Source organism: Prionailurus bengalensis, chromosome D2 (assembly GCF_016509475.1).
Source record: "Prionailurus bengalensis isolate Pbe53 chromosome D2, Fcat_Pben_1.1_paternal_pri, whole genome shotgun sequence".
NCBI lineage: Eukaryota > Metazoa > Chordata > Mammalia > Carnivora > Felidae > Prionailurus > Prionailurus bengalensis.
Window position 1 is genome coordinate 55105741 of NC_057351.1, and position 19314 is coordinate 55125054.

The 19314-nt window shown below is 48.1% G+C and overlaps 1 protein-coding gene across 2 annotated transcripts in view; it reads right to left on the minus strand.

Moving 5' to 3' along the window:
* Positions 1 to 19314, minus strand: part of BLNK (B cell linker) — a 78244-nt gene that overhangs the window by 30584 nt on the left and 28346 nt on the right. Inside the window, exons 3-7 of one of the 2 annotated variants that reach the window (XM_043597111.1) lie at positions 16000 to 16049; positions 8501 to 8541; positions 4749 to 4814; positions 4393 to 4549; positions 1290 to 1450 (exon numbers count right to left, since the gene is read on the minus strand). In XM_043597111.1, the coding sequence (XP_043453046.1) occupies positions 1290 to 1450; positions 4393 to 4549; positions 4749 to 4814; positions 8501 to 8541; positions 16000 to 16049 (475 nt within the window). The remainder of the gene's footprint in view (positions 1 to 1289; positions 1451 to 4392; positions 4550 to 4748; positions 4815 to 8500; positions 8542 to 15999; positions 16050 to 19314) is intronic. The other variant, XM_043597112.1, reaches the window with a different exon arrangement.

A 19314-nucleotide genomic window follows, 5' to 3' on the forward strand; every position in this document is an offset into this window, starting at 1 on the left:
CTGTGCTGACAGCTCAGAGCCTGGAGCCTGCTTCGGATTCTGTGTCTCCCTCTCTCTATGCTCCTCCCCTGCTTACACCCTGTCTCTCTCTCAAGAAAAATAAAGATAAAAAAAAAAAAAAGTAAAGTTTCTCTTTTCCCTCCCCTGCTGGGCTACAAATTATATCAAGGTGGAAATGAAGGTATGTTTACAACATATTTATACAGTATAGGTTTTATCACCTCTAGGCATTTAGAAACAAGTCATTTCTTCAAAAGCTGCAGTAAGATTATGGTTAGAAGTTGCCTTTATTGTGATCTTGTTTCTGGGTTCTGGTATAGGGTTGTTCTTTTTTTTCAACATTTTTTATTTATTTTTGAGAGAGAGACAGAGCATGAACGGGGGAGGGGCAGAGAGAGAGGGAGACACAGAATTGGAAACAGGCTCCAGGCTCTGAGCCATCAGCCCAGAGCCCGACGTGGGGCTCGAACTCACGGACCGCGAGATCGTGACCTGGCTGAAGTCGGACGCTTAACCGACTGCGCCACCCAGGTGCCCCTAGGGTTGTTCTGATGGCTAAGTTCGAGGGCTTCACTTTGCCCTTATTTACAATGCGCGGACCTCTGGGAGCCACAACATATTAGGCCTTATCAGTCATTCCTACAACAGTCTGAATGAGTTTACCGGTTAGTTTTCAAATAGGAGCAATTCCATAGGGAATAAGACGTATAAAAAGCTGGGTGCTGCCAGAGGGGAGATTGATGAGTGAAACCCAGAGTCGAGTCCTGGACAATCTGCAAAGGTGGGTCCCTGGGTAGCGGCAGCTGAGGGAAAAGGGGGTGAGAGGCAAGGGCTGCCAGCGGGAAGTGAGGTGCGGGCTCCTGTGCACGTTGTGTGGGGTCCCTGACGACTAGGGTCTCTGTTATTTGTCCTCCCGCGCTCCTGTGCACCTTGCAAGAGAAACGTGGAGAAGTGGAGAGGAGGCAGGGCAGAGAAGCAAAGGAGAGTAAAGAGAGAGAAATTTATGGAGGAAGGAGAAGATTCACAGGAAACCCCCGAAGAGGCTAATCGGAGGGGCACAGATCCAGTGCTGGTATCACCCGTACTCTCTGGGAATGAACGTGCTTAAACTAAGGCCATACATGCCTTTTTTAGAGAAGAAAACCTTTGGGATTAACGGTGGGGAGTTAGAGGGGTGGACGAGGAGGAGGAAGGCAAGTCAGGCGCCAGACGGTCCTGGCCGGTCCCCCTCCCCCCTGCATCCTGCCTTCCACTCGGACTGGGAAGCCTTCAGAACAGATTTCGGTTACCTCATCCTCAAGGTCTTTGGGTTTGGGTGGGACTTGAGGTTTCTGAAGAGAAGTCAGGGCCGGCAGAGTGGAGGTCAGCCTTGTCTTTGCCGAAGGCCAGTTGGGCTTACTTGGAAGTGTCTTGCTGAAGGGCGGAGACTGCCTCTGGCTTGATCGATTGTCTTGAAAGGAACAATGACAAAACAGAAAATGAGAGGGGGGCTCGGGACCATTCCCTGCAGCCAAGTATAAAACCACCCACATCTATGTAGTCGCAAACAATTATTCCAGGCAGTCCTTAAAAGCGTAAAATGACATGTTAGGCAAAAATTTTCAATTGCCTGTTCCTTACATTACACTCTCCCACGAGAATGACGGCTACAGGACTCAGAAGAGCCTACGGCCCCGCACTTTGCCAGACAGAGTGGATGGCTGACCTTGGCAGCAGGGAGGCCCGAGAGGGGTGTGCTCCTCGAAGGTTCACTTTGCTCTATGAACCCTTAAGGGCAGTGACTCTCAATCCTCCTTACATAGAAGAACCACCTGGGGAACTTTAAGAAAATGGTAAGGCCCAGGCCCCACCCCAGACATACTGGGAAGAACTTGTGAGGAAGGTCTTGGCGTTAATAGTTTCAAGTCTCCCAGGTTATTTTTTTATTATTATTATTGTTTAACAATTTTTTTTAATGTTTATTTTTGAGAGACAGAGAGAGAGTGAACGGAGGAGAGGCACAGAGACGGGGGGGGGGGGGGGGACACAGAATCCGAAGCAGGCTCCAGCCTCTGAGCTGTCAGCATAGAGCCCATTGTGGGGCTCCAAATCACAAAGTGGGAGATCGTGACCTGAGTCGAAGTCGGACGCTTAACTGACTGAACCACCCAGGCGCCCCTCTCTCAGGTTATTCTGAGGTGGATTCAGGGTTGCAGCTACTCATCTGAGTGAACGCACACATTCTTCCTCTCAATGATTTCTCTTCAATCATGGAGGGCCCCTGAGTTACCCCTTGTCGGGAACTGTCCTCGGCATGTGTCAGGGAAGGAACACAAGCCCCAAAGCCAAATGGCCCTGAGTTGGGTCCTCTGCTCTGCCCCTCACTGGCTGAGCTCTGTTTGGGCTAGTTATTCATTATCCAGCCTCTCTGGGACTCACATTCCTCATTTGTTTTGTTTTGTTTTAAACATTTTATTTATTTATTTTGAGAATGGGGGCAGAGAAAGAGAGGGAGAGAATCCCAAGCAGGTTCCATGCCATCAGTGCAGAGTCTGATGTGGGACTCGATCTCACAAACCTTGAGATCATGAGCTGAGCCCAGATCAAGAGTCAGAGGCTTAGAAGACTGAGCCACCCAGGCGCCCCCACATTCCTCATTTGGAAAGTGAGGATCATAACATCCACCTGAGAGGGCCACTGTAGGGACTGGGAAGAAAGCAGTGCAAGCTGTGGGAGCAGTGCCTGGCAGAGTGGATGCCTAATCCATAGGACCAATATGGCGACGTGACATGGCCGAGGTGTGAGGCAACAGGGAGTCTGCTCAGTGGAATCTGAGCACGTTGCAGACTGATACGCTGTGGGGAAAGCTTAGCACAGGAGGAACCTGGCATGTCCCCATCCTGGGAGCAGCCCAGGCACTCACACTGGCTTCTGTCCGACCCTTAACTTCATGAGGCTGCCCCCCGCCCCCACCACCCGGCCGCCAGGCCCACCCCCTGCTCTCCCCCCGGTGCCAGCTCCTGCCCTGTCCAAGGTGTGCCGTTCGCTTCACATTGGATGTCTCCTTGGAAGGCTCCCTCTGGGTGTTGTGGTCGGGCTGGGGCTCCGGGTCAGCCACTTTGCTGTGCCCATAACTCTGTCAGGTTTTCTAGTTTTATTTGCAGCTCTTAGAGTTTACTGGGATTTCTTAATGTAAGATCTAAGCCCATCAAAAGTAGCAAAATACACAAGACAGGCTTTGAAGAGCGTGGCCGCGAATAAGCCACTGCGCCCCTTCCCCTTAATTGCAGTTTGCTGGCCTATAAAATCGCCTAATGCAGCCCCTTCCTTCCCAGGGTTCTGTTGCTTGAACAAGGTCACAAATCTGGTGAGCCAGGGCTTTGGGGGCTGAGAAGCCCAGCGTGCGTCCCAGCTCTGCCACTCCCCAAAGCGGTTCATTCCTCCGAACATCACTTTCCTCCTTCGTAAAGTGAGGACGGATGCCTCTTCCGTAAGCTTCTCGAGAGGGTGAAGTAGGCCACGACTGTGAAGCACGACGCTGTGAGCTACAAACACTCTGGGAGTGTGTCTGTCTTGCTTGCTGTTGAAAGCTCCAGGCTCAGCGTAGCTGTGGCACACAGTAGGTGCTCAACAGGTGAGTTGTGGCATGAAGCAAGGGTCCATGCTCAGTGCCCCGTGAGGAGGCAGTTAACGGCAGTGATAATGGACAGAGTCCTCTACACGTAAGGGCTCTCTGTACAAATGCTGGCATCACCGTGATCATCACAGACACACTCCCCTCCACGCCTCTGCTGAACTTAGACGCCTGCAACCCAGGCTTCTTCCTGGGGGACATTAAGAGTCACACTCAGGTCTGGAGGCGACACCTGAGCTGTGCCCATTTAACCTACAGCTGATTCCACACTTAGAGCTCCTCACCCACCTCCACTCCCTGCTGAAAACCCACAGTCTAGACTCAGAGTGTGGGCTGCCTGCGTAGGGGTGGGCATGAAGGAACGGGGCCATTGGCAGATACTGGGATCCCTGAAGATCATCCTCGTTCTGCACAGATGTCTCAAAAGAAATTCCAGAACCTTGTGTGCAGGAAACCCCAAAAGAAGCAGGTACTAACCTCAGGGCTGATTTCTCATGGGATTATCTGGAGTTGGGCTGGGATGGGGCGGGGGCAACCGTCAGGGCATGCGCCTTTTGTCTTTTACCCGTTTTTACCCTTGGAGACTTGGGAAGGGATAGCGTTCCCCCTCCCCCAGGCAAGCGTTCCATCTGGGGCTCCCTGGCTTTGAGTGAGCAGATGACCCACGTGGGGGTGGTCAGGGTGGGAGGCACTCAGCGTCCTGCCAGCCCGGCTCGACCCCCCTCCCCCATGCCTGGCAGGCTGGGCACCCAGGGTCGGGGGTGGGGGGGCTGCCTCACCTATGTAGTCGCCCCTGGTGAAGGGCAGGGCTGGGTGAATGGTTCTCGTCTCCTGCTCGGCGGGCGGCGGCTCGTAACTGTCGTCCCCAGTCTCTTCCGCGGGGAGCACGTACATCTCCGAGTCCGAGTGCTCGTCCGGGTGTTCATAGTCGCTGTCCTGCAAATGCACACCGAATGCTTAGTGCCCTGTCTGTGCTCAGCCATCGCGACAGCTCTGGCGTTAGGAGGCGGGAGCTGCTCCCCCAGCGTAGGGACCAGAGAGCGAGGCTTGGAAGGGTTGGCTAAGCAAGGTTGGGCAGCCATCAGAGGCAAAGCTGGGGTTGAGGCCGGGTCTTTCTGCCTCCAGAATTTATCACCTGAACCACTATCCTGGGGGAGCATGTGGACCATTTAACAGGAAGGGTGGCTGAAACTCTGTGTGTCTGCAAAGAAGAACAGTCGGAGATAAAATACATTTTTAGAAGACAGAAAAAGGACGCAATAAAATAGAATAACCAATAGGTTTTGTTTACCATGAATGCTGACGGTTGAGGAAAAAGATTAATATGAAAGGGTAAAGGTTTGCATAGAATATACAGATACCTTCGAGGAGATGAGGTGTGTGTGTGTGTGTGTGTGTGTGTGTGTGTGTTTTACTAGAGCTGATAAGCTGCAGGGGCTAGGTTTCGACCTGACCCGGAGTCCATTCTCTTTCTTTTTGTTTTTCTTGTTTTAAAGATAAATTTTAGTTAAGTCTTCACTGAAATGATCGAATATTGAATATTCAATATGTATGGGAAATACATTCACACAGCAATAGTTCAAAAGGATGTCAAGTCTCCTTCCCAGGCTCTCAGTTCTTCTCCCCAGAGGTGCAGTTCCTAGTTTCTTGGGCATTTTGTTCAGAGATCGCTTAGGCATACTACACCCATATGCATATTCCCGTGCAGGAAATATTTGATCCAAGACTTAAGAGATCTTCTGTCCACACCGCCTGACACACTGCGTGATTCGTACATGAGCTTCCAATGAATGCATGATGCACCTGCCTTTCGGCCTGTCTCCTTCCACCTGCAATCGCACAACAGCGACGCAGGTACAGTGTGACACAAACACAGTGGTTCCTTCATTGCTGTCTCCTCGGGGCCTGTGGCAGGGACCGGCACAGGACAGGAGCGCAGTATGTTTGCAGCGAATGGATGAGCGAGTGAGTGAGGACCGCTTTCCTCCTGAGTCTGTAGGGACATGGAGGAGAGGACAGGAGAGGGAGAGGGTGAATAGCAGGAGAGGGAGAGAGAGAGGCGGCTGAAAAGGGAACTTTTCCCAAGGTGGTGGAGGAGAATTGGGAGAGAATAGAAGGAAGGAGGGGCTCAAGGAGGGTCCTTGTCCTTGTCCTAAAGCAGAAGAGTCAGGAAGGGACAGGGAGCGGGGAGGTAAGAGAAGTCTTGTAGGGGGATTTTCCCAAACCCCTGTTTCAGTAACAGCAGACAGTGAGGCTCAATAATCCTTCCTGACCGTGAATATGAAATTAAGGTGAATAGAATAATGGGAATGATAACGATTATTTTAACATTTCCATGTACTGCATACCTCAGTTACCCTTTACCAGTATCATATGAGAGAAACTGAGGCATGAGGAGTTGAATAATTTGGGGCTGTTCTGTGTTCTGAAGAAGCAGTGACTGTTCTCAAACAGGCCGCCTGGAAGGTGGAGTGAGAGCAGAAAAGCAGCCCGAGGCAAGAACCCGGCTCTGAAAGTCTCATCTAGCCAGCCTGAAGTGGTCGGGGCCCCTCCTCATCCTGGGCAACCAAAAGGCCTGTCCCTGTGGCTGCAGCATCCCAGGGAGACAGCAGTGAACGCGCTGAGAAACGGGTGCTTCATAACCATCTGGAAAGTGAAGGAATCAGTAGGCGCCCAGACGCCTGTGCCTGGGAGGGGGAGGCAGTTCAGGCGGCCCACTTTGTCTCAGTTTTCATCGGAGCAGGCACCGGGCTTCCCTAGACTTGATCACTTGGAGGCTGGGGAGCAGTGTGCCTCCTGGGAAGGACACAGGGGTCTTCACAGCCCCTTGGGCAGAGCAGCCTGACTGAGAGGACCAGGCTGGCCGAAGAGGCAGAGGAGGTTGAGGAGGGGCGCCTCTGCGTCAGCTGCTCTTGGCAGGCCCACGCTGACACGGGGCTGCCCATCAGACTGTAACGCCCATGAGGACTGGGCTGCGACCTCAAGAGCAATGGGAGGAGGGGTTCTACCTCGGCTGCGGGAAAGGCCTTCCTGAGAAGGAGACGTTTAAGCCAAGCCTGAAGGACAAGAAGGAGCAGAGCAAATGAGGGAGAATGGGGACGCCCTTTGGTTTCTCCTCTCCTCCCTCTTCCTTCCGCTGCCCAAGGTCCGTGAGTCAAATTGCCAAGCAGGCATGACCTTGACCTGCTGTGAGACTAAGGGCAGATCTGTGCATCTGGGCCGTAATGGACAAGGCCCTGCTGGGGGTGGTGGTGCAAGGAAGGCCGGACGGGTCCGCGGGGGCTGGATTTCATCTGGCCTGGAGGCTACAAGCCTGGATTTCATTCTGTGTACAATAGGAATCCAATAAGGTCAAAATAATTGTGAGTGAATGTTTACTCAATCTTTATTACAGCAGGTATCTTAAGTTTTTGGTTGTTTGGCTTTGGGACACAAGTCACGCTCTCCTCTCCAGGCTGACTCTATTTGTATTTTCTAAGTCCCTACCATGTGCTCTTTTTCTCCAGCCTGCGAGCTCCATTTTCTTGATTTCCCTGTGGTTGTGGACCAGCTCTCAACTTTGTTTCAGACGTGGCTGGGCGCGTGCGGCCAGCAGGGGGCGCAGCTGCAGCGCTTCGGAAGGACCAGCGGCTGCGGGGCCCCGGGGAGGAACTGCACGCCCCGCTGACCTGCAGAGAACCCCTGTCATCCCCTCTTTTTTACAAATCTTCGCTCTGCAGTTGAGAAGGGAGATACTCCTGTCTCATAATACGTTGAATATACTCCAGGTGGTGTACACAGTGTGGATGGAGCTGGGCTCAGACTCAGTTCTGGGCACTGGATTGAAGTCCTGGGCTCTCATTACACTGGCCACTGAGTAACTGAATTTCCGTGTGCAAGTCCTTTTCATTCTCTTAGCCTTGGTTTCCTTATCTGTAAAAGGGGGTGTGTGGTTGTGTGGAGGCCCTCTTGGATCCTGTCCAGATAAAACACACGCAGAGTGGAGCAGGCTAACATTCTGGATGAATTCGATACAAATGAGGAATAATTGTTACAAAAAAGTTTGTAGGCTGTCTTGTCCCTACAAGACTTCACCCAAGAGAGCAGTGAGCACTGGGGCCCTGTGGGCTACAGAGCCACCTTGGAGAGGTTGACAGTTAATTCTGACACATCACCTTCCGTATCATCACGGCCAGGTCCCTTGCTCAGTCTGTGGCCCCCAGCATCTGCTACTGTCCTCTTGGTCACTGCAAGCACCTTAGAGTTTAAAAGCCAAGTTTTGAGACCTGAGGGCTTGGGTTGGAATTTTGGAACTGCAAGTTACTTAAACTCTCCATGCCTTGGTTTCTTTACCTGTAGAATGAGCAGGACTGATATTCACAATGTTTGACAACTAGCATGGCTCAGGTCCCGACTTGGCCCTAAAGAGTGTCCCAGAGGCCCCCTGATGCGCCAGGCATTCACTCTTTGATGTTGGTTTTTGATGTTTGGCTCCTGCATAAGGCCCAGGCAGCGATGGGACACTGAGGAATTCAGGGCAGAGGCATTTGTCAACTGATATGGAAATATTTAAAAAACATTCTAACATGTGTTTTGGCTGTGCTGGTTAGTACTCTGAATACCAGCACTGAAGACAGGGATAAGAATGCCTGCACACAGGGCTGTGGGGAAGCTCACATGAGGTAATGCCGATGAAGCACTTAGCCTGGCACATGGGGGTGCTAGGTCAAGTCAGCCATCATGAGGTTCTTGCTGCCTTGTCTGTAGGTGGCCTTTCCAGCCCAGCCATCTCCCTGCTGGGATGTGCAGCTGACTATGAGCATGTAATTCAGAAACAAGCCCTTCGAAAGGCCTCCCACGGACCCTGGCGGAAAGGATGATCTTCTGATCCCAGGAGCAAATACTTACAAAGTCATCTGACCACTGCTCCTCTTCGTCAGCAAGGTCCTCTGCAGTGGCATGTGGGAAGCAGAAAGCACAAGCGTCAACCTCAGCTCCACCCTGTCCCCAAGCTCCCTGCGCCCACCTTCCTTGCCCCTGGGCTTCCTGGTCCTGTTTCCTTGGCCTTGAACGGTTATTACACATACCTCGTGTTCATCCACTTTCGACTCCTCTTTTTTGAAAAAATCAGTTCTCAAAGCCTAAAGGGACGTTCCACTGAGCAGAGAAACAGTACATCTGAACCATGTCCGTTTTTGTTAAGGAACACTTTTGGGACTTTAGAACGATCCGGGAGGCACCTGCAATCCGTACCATGCTGCTTCTAAGGATTCCTTTGAATCAATACATGGATGGTATAGTAGGAAGAGCACCGGACAGGGAGTCAGATAGACCAAAACTCTCATGCAGGCTCTGTTCTTAACTAGTTGGAGGGTAGGCAAGACAATTAACATCTCTGGGCCTCAGTTTTAAGATCTATGGGGTCACTTCTGTGATTCTCTGTAGCTCTAACTTTGACTTTCTTATTGAAAAGCAATTTACCCGGTGCTTTACTACACGCTGGGCAATATCATCAGAGTTTTGCACTCAATTAGCTCCCTCAAAACCTTACGAGGAAACTGAGGCCTAGAGAAAATAAGCCATTTGCCCAAGGTCAGATAGTAAATAATAGAGCCAGGAGTTGAACCCTGTAGGTAGACTTCCAAGTGCATGCTCTGAACTCCAATGTCACACTGCCTCACTGTCTTTGAGCTCCAGGGTTCAAGTCCTGTCCTCGGCTCTGCAGGCAGTGTAAAAATGGATATAACAGGTCTCAAGTAGCTGAGGATCTTCAAGAATAAAATTGATCTGAATTATGACAGCCAAGGAGAATATTTGACCCCCTTTACTCCAAAACACATTTAGAGAATGAGAAGCTTAGCATCCATCCCATCACATACGCTGACATTAGAGGTTAAATACAATTTACTCAGCTATGTACAGATCAACCAGGCACAGGTCCAGAGGGCAGTGTGGCTCCAGCGACTATCCCATAGAGGCATCCCATTGAGCAGCCATGGCTAGAGGGCCCAGTGAATGGTCCCTGAATCCCCAGAGCCTCTCTAGAATCTTTTCTTGCCATTTCTAGCCCCTGCTATGGCAGGCTACTGACTCCAGATCTGGGTAGAGTCCAAAGAGGCACAAGGAAAAGAATTGCACATTAAAAATGGGGGCCTGCGCTCTGGAAAGCAATGTGGAGGTTCCTCAGAAAATTAAAAATAGACCTACCCTATGACCCAGCAATAGCACTGCTAGGAATTTACCCAAGGGAAACAGGAGTACTGATGCATAGGGGCACTTGTACCCCAATGTTTATAGCAGCACTCTCAACAATAGCCAAATTATGGAAAGAGCCTAAGTGTCCATCAACTGATGAATGGATAAAGAAATTGTGGTTTATATACACAATGGAATACTACATGGCAATGAGAAAGAATGAAATCTGGCCTTTTGTAGCAACGTGGATGGAACTGGAGAGTGTGATGCTAAGTGAAATAAGCCATACAGAGAAAGACAGATACCATATGGTTTCACTCTTATGTGGATCTTGAGAAACGTAACAGAAACCCATGGGGGAGGGGAAGGAAAAAAAAAAAAGAGGTTAGAGTGGGAGAGAGCCAAAGCATAAGAGACTGTTAAAAACTGAGAACAAACTGAGGGTTGATGGGGGGTGGGAGGGAGGGGAGGGTGGGTGATGGGTATTGAGGAGGGCACCTTTTGGGATGAGCACTGGTGTTGTATGGAAACCAATTTGACAATAAATTTCATATATTGAAAAAAAAAATGGGGGCCTGAAGGAGGTGTTTAGATCAGAGTGGCCGGATTTTAAACTGTGGCAGTAACAACGCCCTCTCATGGGAAAAACGTGATAGGCGCTAAGACAGAGCTTTCTTCTAGGAGCCAAATAATGGGTCAAACTTTGACATTATCAGAAAAAAAAATTTATTAAATTATGATTTGGCCTCATGTATACCAAATTAGAGTATACTGCAACCACTGGGGCTTTCCAAGAAACTCCAGAAGAATAGATGACTAAGTCCTCTTCCCAATACCTGGCACTGAGCGGGAATAGGTTTCTAATACCTTAAGTTTGGGGATAATTGAAGATCAGCACTTAAGGGGCCACAATGTTTTTGTTTCGACCTTTAAAATAGAAACATTTATAAATTGATGTTATAAATCACACTTCCCTGCCTTGATCAGCCGTGCCTGCCGAACCTTTTCTCAGGGACCCAGGGTCCACTTTGTGGTCAGACACTGCTCAAAGTACTCACAGGAGCTGTCTAACTCCTTCTCCTGTCCCCATTATCTTTCCTCTCCCACACATACTTCATACTGTTTCTAGTCATTTTCTTAAAATACAGTTTGAATTATCCTGCTCCTTTCCTCAAGAATCATCAGTAGCTCCCTATGGAGTGAAGTCAAGGCTCTGTGTCAACACATCAAATGCCTTCATCTCCTGTCCCTCTCTGGACTTCTCTCGCACAGCCTTCCACGTTCACTGATACTGGAAGCATGTTCCTCCCAGCCTGCACTTTTGGTGGTTCTCCGCTCCGTTCACGCTGTTCCCCCAGACCCTGTTCCTGGGAAAGCCCTGTCATACCTCTGCCATACAATCTTCCCCAGTCCCTCAGGTTATAACCCACTACTCCTCCCTCTGGGAGGGACTCCTTCCTCCTCCCTCTTAGATGCTGCTGGCACCCTGACGACATAGGCACTGCATTCTGCCCTATGCTGTGATTCATTTGCTTGTGTCTCTCTATACTGAAAAGCAAGGCCTATTTAGTTTGCCTTTGTATCTGGATGACCCTTGACATTTGTAATCCTGCGCAGCAATAAAAGTATGAACCAATGAATGAGTTGAATGAATGAAAATTAGGATAATAATAATAGAGTGCATTTATTGAACACTTCCTGTGTGCTCAGTGCTAGGATAAGTGTACTTTCTCAATTATCCTCAAAATAGCGCTTTGTGGGAGGTGCCTTTATGATCTCACTTTTGCAGTCGAGGAAACTGGGGCTAAGAGAGTCTGCAAAACCTGTCTGAGGCCACGTGGCTGGTGAATGTGGGGGGTAGACTGGGGGCCGGGGTACCTGTGTTGGCTCCTGCAGCTAAAATCTCATGTAAACTGCCTGGCCCTCTACTGTGGCTTCAGATAAAGCCTAGGAGAAACAGGATGGCCCGGTGCAGGTATCATGGGGCACTGAGGCAGAAAAGAGAGAAAAGCATCATCATGTGGGGAGAGGTTACCTGATGGTGCCCCGCCCACTACACCCATCCTACAGGCAGCTTGCAATCTCTTACTCATAAAATCACAGCCCTCATGCCATTTCCCAGACTGAAAAGCATGAGAGTCCAAAGAGCTAGGTCCAAAGTAGGGGATGTCCAGAACCTCAGTGAGTCTCCTAATATGGTTGGTTGTGGTTTTAGAACCAGGCTCTCTGGGTTCAAATCCTGGCTCTGCTCTTTACTACCTGCTTGGCAGTGGACCGGTACTTTGTTTAAAGCTCAATTTGTCGCCAGGGCAACAAGGGTAGGAATAGTGCCTGCCTCATGTTTTTATGAGAACCAAGTAATACAATACATGTGAAGTGCTTCACAAAGCCTGGCATACAGTAAATGATGTATTAATGTTACTTATTGTTTTCTCGGGTATTGATAATGTCTTAGTAAACCCTCAAAACAATACCAATTCTATTTCACTCTAATGGCAACCGCACAGTATGGTTACCATTTAGAAATGGACCCCAGAGAGCCTCAGGTATAGAGGGTGATGTTTTCAGGAGGGTAAGTACAAGCGTAATACGGGCCGGGTGGTTTAACTTGAGATGTAAGGTTGCACGCAAGAACCTGGCAGGTTTCTTCCTGGCAGGAAGCTGAGATGCTGGCTCAGCCTCCTTATTAGGGAAAGCCTTTTCTATTGTGTCGTGTTTCTGGCTTGTGCTCCATTTACGGTGTCACAATCCCACGCCACACAATGGAGGGACTCCTCCCCTTGCCTGGCCCAGGCTTTGTGATTCACATGCCCCACCCCACAAGCCTGTGGGCACAGCACTACGTGACATGTGAGAACGCCACGATGACCCCACCTCAGTGTGCACACTGGGGTTTTGAGCTTTGGGCTCTCAGGTCAGGCTGCCGTGATCAAAATCCCGATTCTGCCATTTGCTAGCAGTGTGACAGGCAGCTTGCTTAACCTCTGGATATCTGTTTTCTCGTCACTGAAACGGACATGACTAATAGTGCCTATATTATGGGGCTTTGAAAGAATGAAATAGCCCAGGGAAAGTGCACAGAAGGGTGCCTGATAGGAGTAAGGGCTCAACGGGAGCCGTGTGTGACTATCAATCTACTTTAATGATCATAATAACCTGAAGGAAAGGTCGGCATTCTCATCTCCGAGCAGGAAGCTGAGGCTCAGGGAAGTTTTAAACTGTTCTAGGTTCACAGTGTTTAGGGGCCACAGTCAGGATTCTAACCCAGGGCTAAAGGACCCCAAAGTCCAAGATCTTCTCACTGAGCCATGGAGGGAATAGACCTAGAGTCTAGGAGGGCAACCATGTATCACACTGATGACAACCCAGGGCAGTGTAAACTTTCCTGACAAATGTCCCTACACCTGGGATCATGGTCAGATGCTGGGAAAGCTCCAGGAAGGGTGCTGCATGAGCTCGCACGAGGCTGTGTGGTGGCAGTGGGACTGAACTGGGCCTTGAAGGACGAGCAGGACTTGAGGGACAGAATGAAGATGAAAGAGGGCATCCTCCTTCCATCTCTTAAGGCTGGGGCCTGTGTGTCAGCCCCAGAAGCAGGGCTTGGCTGATGGCTAGAAGGGGCATCCATAAGGCACAGAGGTGCCTGGAGTGAACGAGCTGCCCTGGAGAGTCAGGGAAGAAAACAAAACCAGATTCGTTGCCAGCCAAGGGGGCGCTCCAACCACAGAAGCCACTGTAGGTCCCAGTGACAAGCTGGAGGTAGGGAGGCTGATGACGATGGTGTTTGAGTAGCTCAGGCATAAAGAGACGAAGGTTGAACCAGACTAGGGGTCTTGGGAATGGGAAGGGAAGGACGGTGAAGGACTCTGTGGCAAGAGCTTGAGGGAAGGGGTGAAGGCAAGGGTGTGAATTGGGCCTTTCCGTTCCAGATCAGCAGCAGCACCAGAGACCAGCATTGAGAGACACGCTCTCCAAACTGTGGGTCTGACACATGCTCAGTTGTAGCCCTGATTCAGCACTGGAGGCCACGCGCTGGGCCACTGGGCCTGCCAGCTTCTCCTCATGCAGAGCCGGTGGTGAGATGCAGGGAACCAGTGGGAAGACCGCAGTGGCACGCAGGAAAGAAAGAGGGAAGGAGGCTGGACTAGATGTGGTGGTGGGGACAGACGCAGGGAAGGAACAGAAAGCAGAACTACAGAAGCTGTGGGGGAGGCAGCCGGTGGACAGTCCAGGACCACTGGGTGTACCCCAAGAGAAGAAAGGGATGTGACCATGTGGGGAGCAGATTTGGGCTGGCTAGGAGAGGTGATTTGCAACTAAATACCTAACATCTCAGAAAGTCCCTTTGTCTGAATATCCCTTCAGCCCTTCCCAGAGCCCTGTTAACGGGGTGGGTATGCAGACATGGAGGGCTTAGCCCCAGCTTAGCCATCGCCTGGCTGTAAGGGCCTTGGGCAGCCAGTTGGCCTGTCTGGGCTCCAGTTATCCCTAAGTGAGAAGCTAAGGTTGGGTGGTCTTTCAGGGCTTTCCAGCCTTAAAGGACTTTCAAGTCCAAGTTTTATTCCTCTATTCTTAGTTGCACGAGGCAGGACTGATGGTGCAAGCCGCTCTCCCCCTGTCAGCCTTGCGGGGTCCACCGGTCAGAGTGTAGCCAGGGAGACGAAAAATCGAGTGAATGCTGGCTTCGGTAAGGACAGCAGGGCAAGGGCAGAGCAGTGTTATATTTCCCGTCTTTGGTGGCCAGAGGGTTGGGAGGCCCTGTGCTTCTGTGGTGGGCATTTGCCCAAGAATCTCTGTCTGACTACCTTCCTTTGTCCCGAGGTCTGTCCTCTTTGCAGTTGCTCAGATCTCCTCCCTGCATGACATCAGTGGTGGGAGGAGAATGATTACAACAGCCCCTGGGAATTAGGGCCCAAGGGCACCGGGAGGGGAGCCTGGTTCAGTTCTGACCGCTCAGGGGTTTGTGGAATGGCCAGGGAGCTTCAATCCACTAGCAGTGTGACCTTAGGCCAGTATCTGCCTATTGCCTTTCTTATCTATTATCTGCTCCCCACTAGTCATTAAGCACCTTAAGGTCAGGGGCTATAGTTTGTTCCCTACTCCATGTCTAGTAGCGTGAGCACCACGCGGGGCACACTTGTGTAATATTTGTTGAACGAGTCAAAGAATGTGTGCAACAGCGGAAGCACCTGGAGTTACCGAGTCCAGAGAAGAAACCCTTCAAGTGACCTAATTTCCTAATTGTATCCTTGACGTTGCACAGACCCACTCGATTTCTCTTTTATTTGGTGTTTACAGACTTGTGCTGTGTGGCCATTAGGACACACTTAAGGAGCCACTAGGAAATGGATTGCATCTGTGTCCTGACGGAGCTGTCCGCCCTTGACAGGCCCAGGTAGGTGTGGGAGGTCACCACCGGAAACGTCCAAACAGAAAGTGGACCTCACTTGTGGCGCATGGTGGGGGGAGCAGGTGTAAGCACCGGATTGGATACAGGCTGTAGGACCCCTGGGGCTCCTTTTAAACCTGACACTCCATGATTCCATGACTTACCTACCAAAACTTGGGTTACTTAGCAGGTGTAGTCTGTTTTCTTTTCTTGTTTAGAACTTGGGAGAGAAGAATGAATTTGTTCTCATTTGTTCACTAAGCAGCTCCCTTGACTTTTGATCGGGTAGATTTCAAAGGTCAGGACGGGGCATGTATGTATATATGTTTGTATCACTCTGTGACCCAGTGAGTTCTGGAAAGTGGTCCAACAGGTCAGTCACCAGACTTGGGTAGCTTGGGTCCTACACAACCTCCACCTCAGATTAGATTAGACATTGCTGTAAGGACTTTCATAAAACTTTGTGCTTCCCCATCACCCTGAACCCTAATTGCTTTTAGATCATGAATGGATACTCTTCTTTGCTATAAATTCTATGAGTGTGGAGACTATATTTTTCTTGGTTAGCACTGTATCTCCACCTAAAACCTTGTATGTACCTGGCACATGGACAATACTTAATAAATGTCTGATAAGTAGATGAGTGGATGGATGGATGGATGAATGGATTACTACATCTCCACTATAGTCAAATGCTTAATAGATTTGGGCATTAGGATAGGCACCTTTTATTTTCAAATGAGTAGAACCTAGTTCCCTTTTCCAGAATTAAATATGAACATGAAATTAGTCAAGAGTCCAAGTATTTTAGAAATACTCTTACCTGAGGCATAGTCCCTTTGAGGAACACTTGGAGGTGCTTTGACTTTCAGCCTATAGATAACAACCATTAGACAAACGGTCAGTGGGTAGGACAACTGTTGTCAAGGCCCATAATATAAGCAAATATAGAGATAACAGACAGATAACTAATAGAATAATGGCTTCTTTTGGACCCATCACATTGAAAGACCAAATGTATTATAAATGTAGTGAAGCCATTGATCAGAGGTCTCCTAGCTCCCTCATCTCCCCAGTGTACAACGGGGCTGTGACTTGGCAAAGGTGAAGTCAGGTGGTGGAATATTCACCTGAGTTCAGAGCTTCAGGGAAGAAAATTGTTAATTGGTTGATAAGATGGTAATAGAAGATGAACTCTGTTTTAATAAATAACTCAATGCAGGACGCCTGGGTGGCTCAGTCAGTCAAGCGTCTGACTCTTGGTTTCTACTGTGGTCACGACCTCACGGTTTTCTGAGTTCGAGCCCCGCATGGGGCTCTGTGCTGGCGACGCGGAGCCTTGCTTGGGATTCTCTCTCTCTCTCTTTCTCTCTCTCTCTGCCCCTCCCCGACTCATGCTGTCTCTGTCTCTCTCAAAACATAAACTTAAAAGAAATAAATACCTCAATGCTTTAAACAACAAGAAAAATATTAGTTATAATGAGCACTTTGGTTGTAGGTTGGACTGACACTGTTTTTGCACTATTTAAAAAAAAAAAAAAGCCAAATAAGAGAGCAGTGAGTGTTCCCGGGTGGGGACTGTGATATTTAGCTTACTTAGAAGTTGAACTGTTTCAAGCACTCTCAAAACTACTTTAGTATCTTTAGGCATATATAGAATGTTTGAATATTCACAATCCTTCCCTACTCATTACAAGAAGAAACTTAAAATTACATTTTAAAAATATACCCCAATTTTTAGGCTTTTTGTAAGTTTTGACACCACCTCCCATTCTATTTCTAGTAAATTATTATTCTTACTAATAGTTGCCCATTTTATTTAAGAATGATTTGCTTAAAGAAGTTTAAAAATATATAAATAGAACCTATATCCAGTAGCTTTTATTTACTAAAACATCACATCCTTTTACAGAGGCAGGATATAAGGTAACCATTACATGCAAAACATATTTCATTCCTTGGGGGGAAAAAAGCAGCACAGAAATTCATGTTTGATTACAAAAAATAAGCCTGATAAACCAGAATTGTAATGTTTCAAAAATAACAATTTTTATGTTTGCATAGAAATTCTGCTTTTTGTTTGCCCCAAGGTTCTCAGATCAATTATTTCATTCAATTCTCATGGCAAGACAGGGTGTGCTGGGAAGATATTATCATTAGATGTATGATGAGGTCCAGAGACAGAGATGATCCACGGTGTTATAGGGGAAAAGAACCCTCAAAAACAAACAAGGAATGGTACCAGGTCTATTCCTGAAAGAGAAAAATTTTGAAAACCAACCATTCCCCATTATTGCCATCATTTCATTAAAGAAAAGAAAGGGCATTTTAATATCCCCAAATGTATGAAGGTTATCATCTCCGAATAAAGGACAGACTCAGGAAAGGGCTGTTGGTCACTGAACACAGACCAAGAAGAAAAGCTGTGGTTTGGGCCTCACTCAGCAGCTGGCAGCTGCATGCCAACCCCCAACGCTTCAAGGTCCGTATTTTCTCATTTGGCCATGAACCAGTGACAACTCTGTCATGGTCTTGTGTTAGGAAACCAGCGTGTTCAACCGTGCTTCCTCCTTTCAAGGTAGCACCTGTTGCCTGGCAACGAGTAAGAGCTTAACTGCAGGTCCCTTAGAACCAAAGGGCCACTGACTTCACCCAGGGTAATGACTATGGCAGCCAGATTTCCCAAGCTGAGAAGAAACATTTGTCAAGTACAAGTGCATTTTGGGAACAATGGGCATAAAAAAAATAGAAACTGTCTGAAAATATGTGAGCTCCGTGGCTACTGTGTAAGTATGACCGACCATGGAAAAGAGAGACATTTTATACAGAGGCTCCATATTATTAAGAAAAGTCGTGTGTTATAAAACTAGCAACTGTGGGATAATTAATCTAGAATTGCTAGTGATTAAAACAATGACTCGCAGGCTTCTCTCATTTCAGTGAGATTCTGTATGTGTCAGAAGTATTAAATGAAAATAATCACATGCCTCTCCCTGCCACAGGACAGAACATGGAGACAAAGTCTCCTCCTCTAGGAGATGACCAGTTCCCCACAAGCAGACCGTTTTAACGATTTTATGATAATCACTTATACATATTGAGACTCATTTACATTTTATAGTCTAAAAACACCATAAAACATGATTTCTTTCGAGTTTAGCAAAGACCAAAGAATGAAGATATTCTGTTCTTTATATATATATAATATATATCATATATTTATATTATATATAATCTATACATATATATTTAATGTTTATTTATTTATTTTGAGAGAGAGAGTGCAAACAGGGGAGGGGCAGGGAGAGAGGGAGGCAGAGAATCCCAAGCAGGCTCCGCACCGTCAGCACAGAGCCCAGTGTGGGGCTGGGACACAGGAACCACAAGATCATGACCTGTGAAGCTGAAATCAAGAGTTGGTCATTTAACCAACTGAGCCATCCAGATGCCCCTGAACATACTCTGTTCCGAAGGTATAGGTCAATGAACTTTTATACACTATTAGTGGTACAAAATTTTTGGAAAACAATTTGGTAATATCAACAAAAATGTCAAGGGCGTAACTTCTTTGATCTAGAAATTTCATTTCAGGAATTTAGCTTTCTGCTATACTCAAAGTCTACAAAAACTATTTATTGAAATGTTATTTATGGCAGTTAAACTGAAAGCAATGGCCACAAAATTTTGATTGATCTTATCAAATTGCCCTCCAAGAATATGCCTGTTTAAACTGCCACATCTCCCTCTCTTTAAAAAGTGTCCACCAGGGACGCCTGGGTGGCTCAGTCAGTTAAGCCTTTGACTCTTGATCTTGGCTCAGGTCATGATCTCAGTTTGTGAGATTGAGCCCCGTGGGATTCTCTCTGTCCCTCTCTCTCCCCTCCCCTGCTCACATGTGTGCACACACTCTCTTTCACAAAATAAATAAATAAAACTTAAAAAAATAAAAAATAAAAAGTGTCCACCAATACATAGCTGGTTAAATGAATGATAATGGATTTATAGCAGACTATTAATCAGCTATTCAAAAAGGAATATGGTTTATTTTTACATTCTAACAAACAAAGATATCCATGATATAACATTAAGTAAAACCACTAAGCAAAGTCAGGTTGGTAGAATGCTTTATGGAGAATAG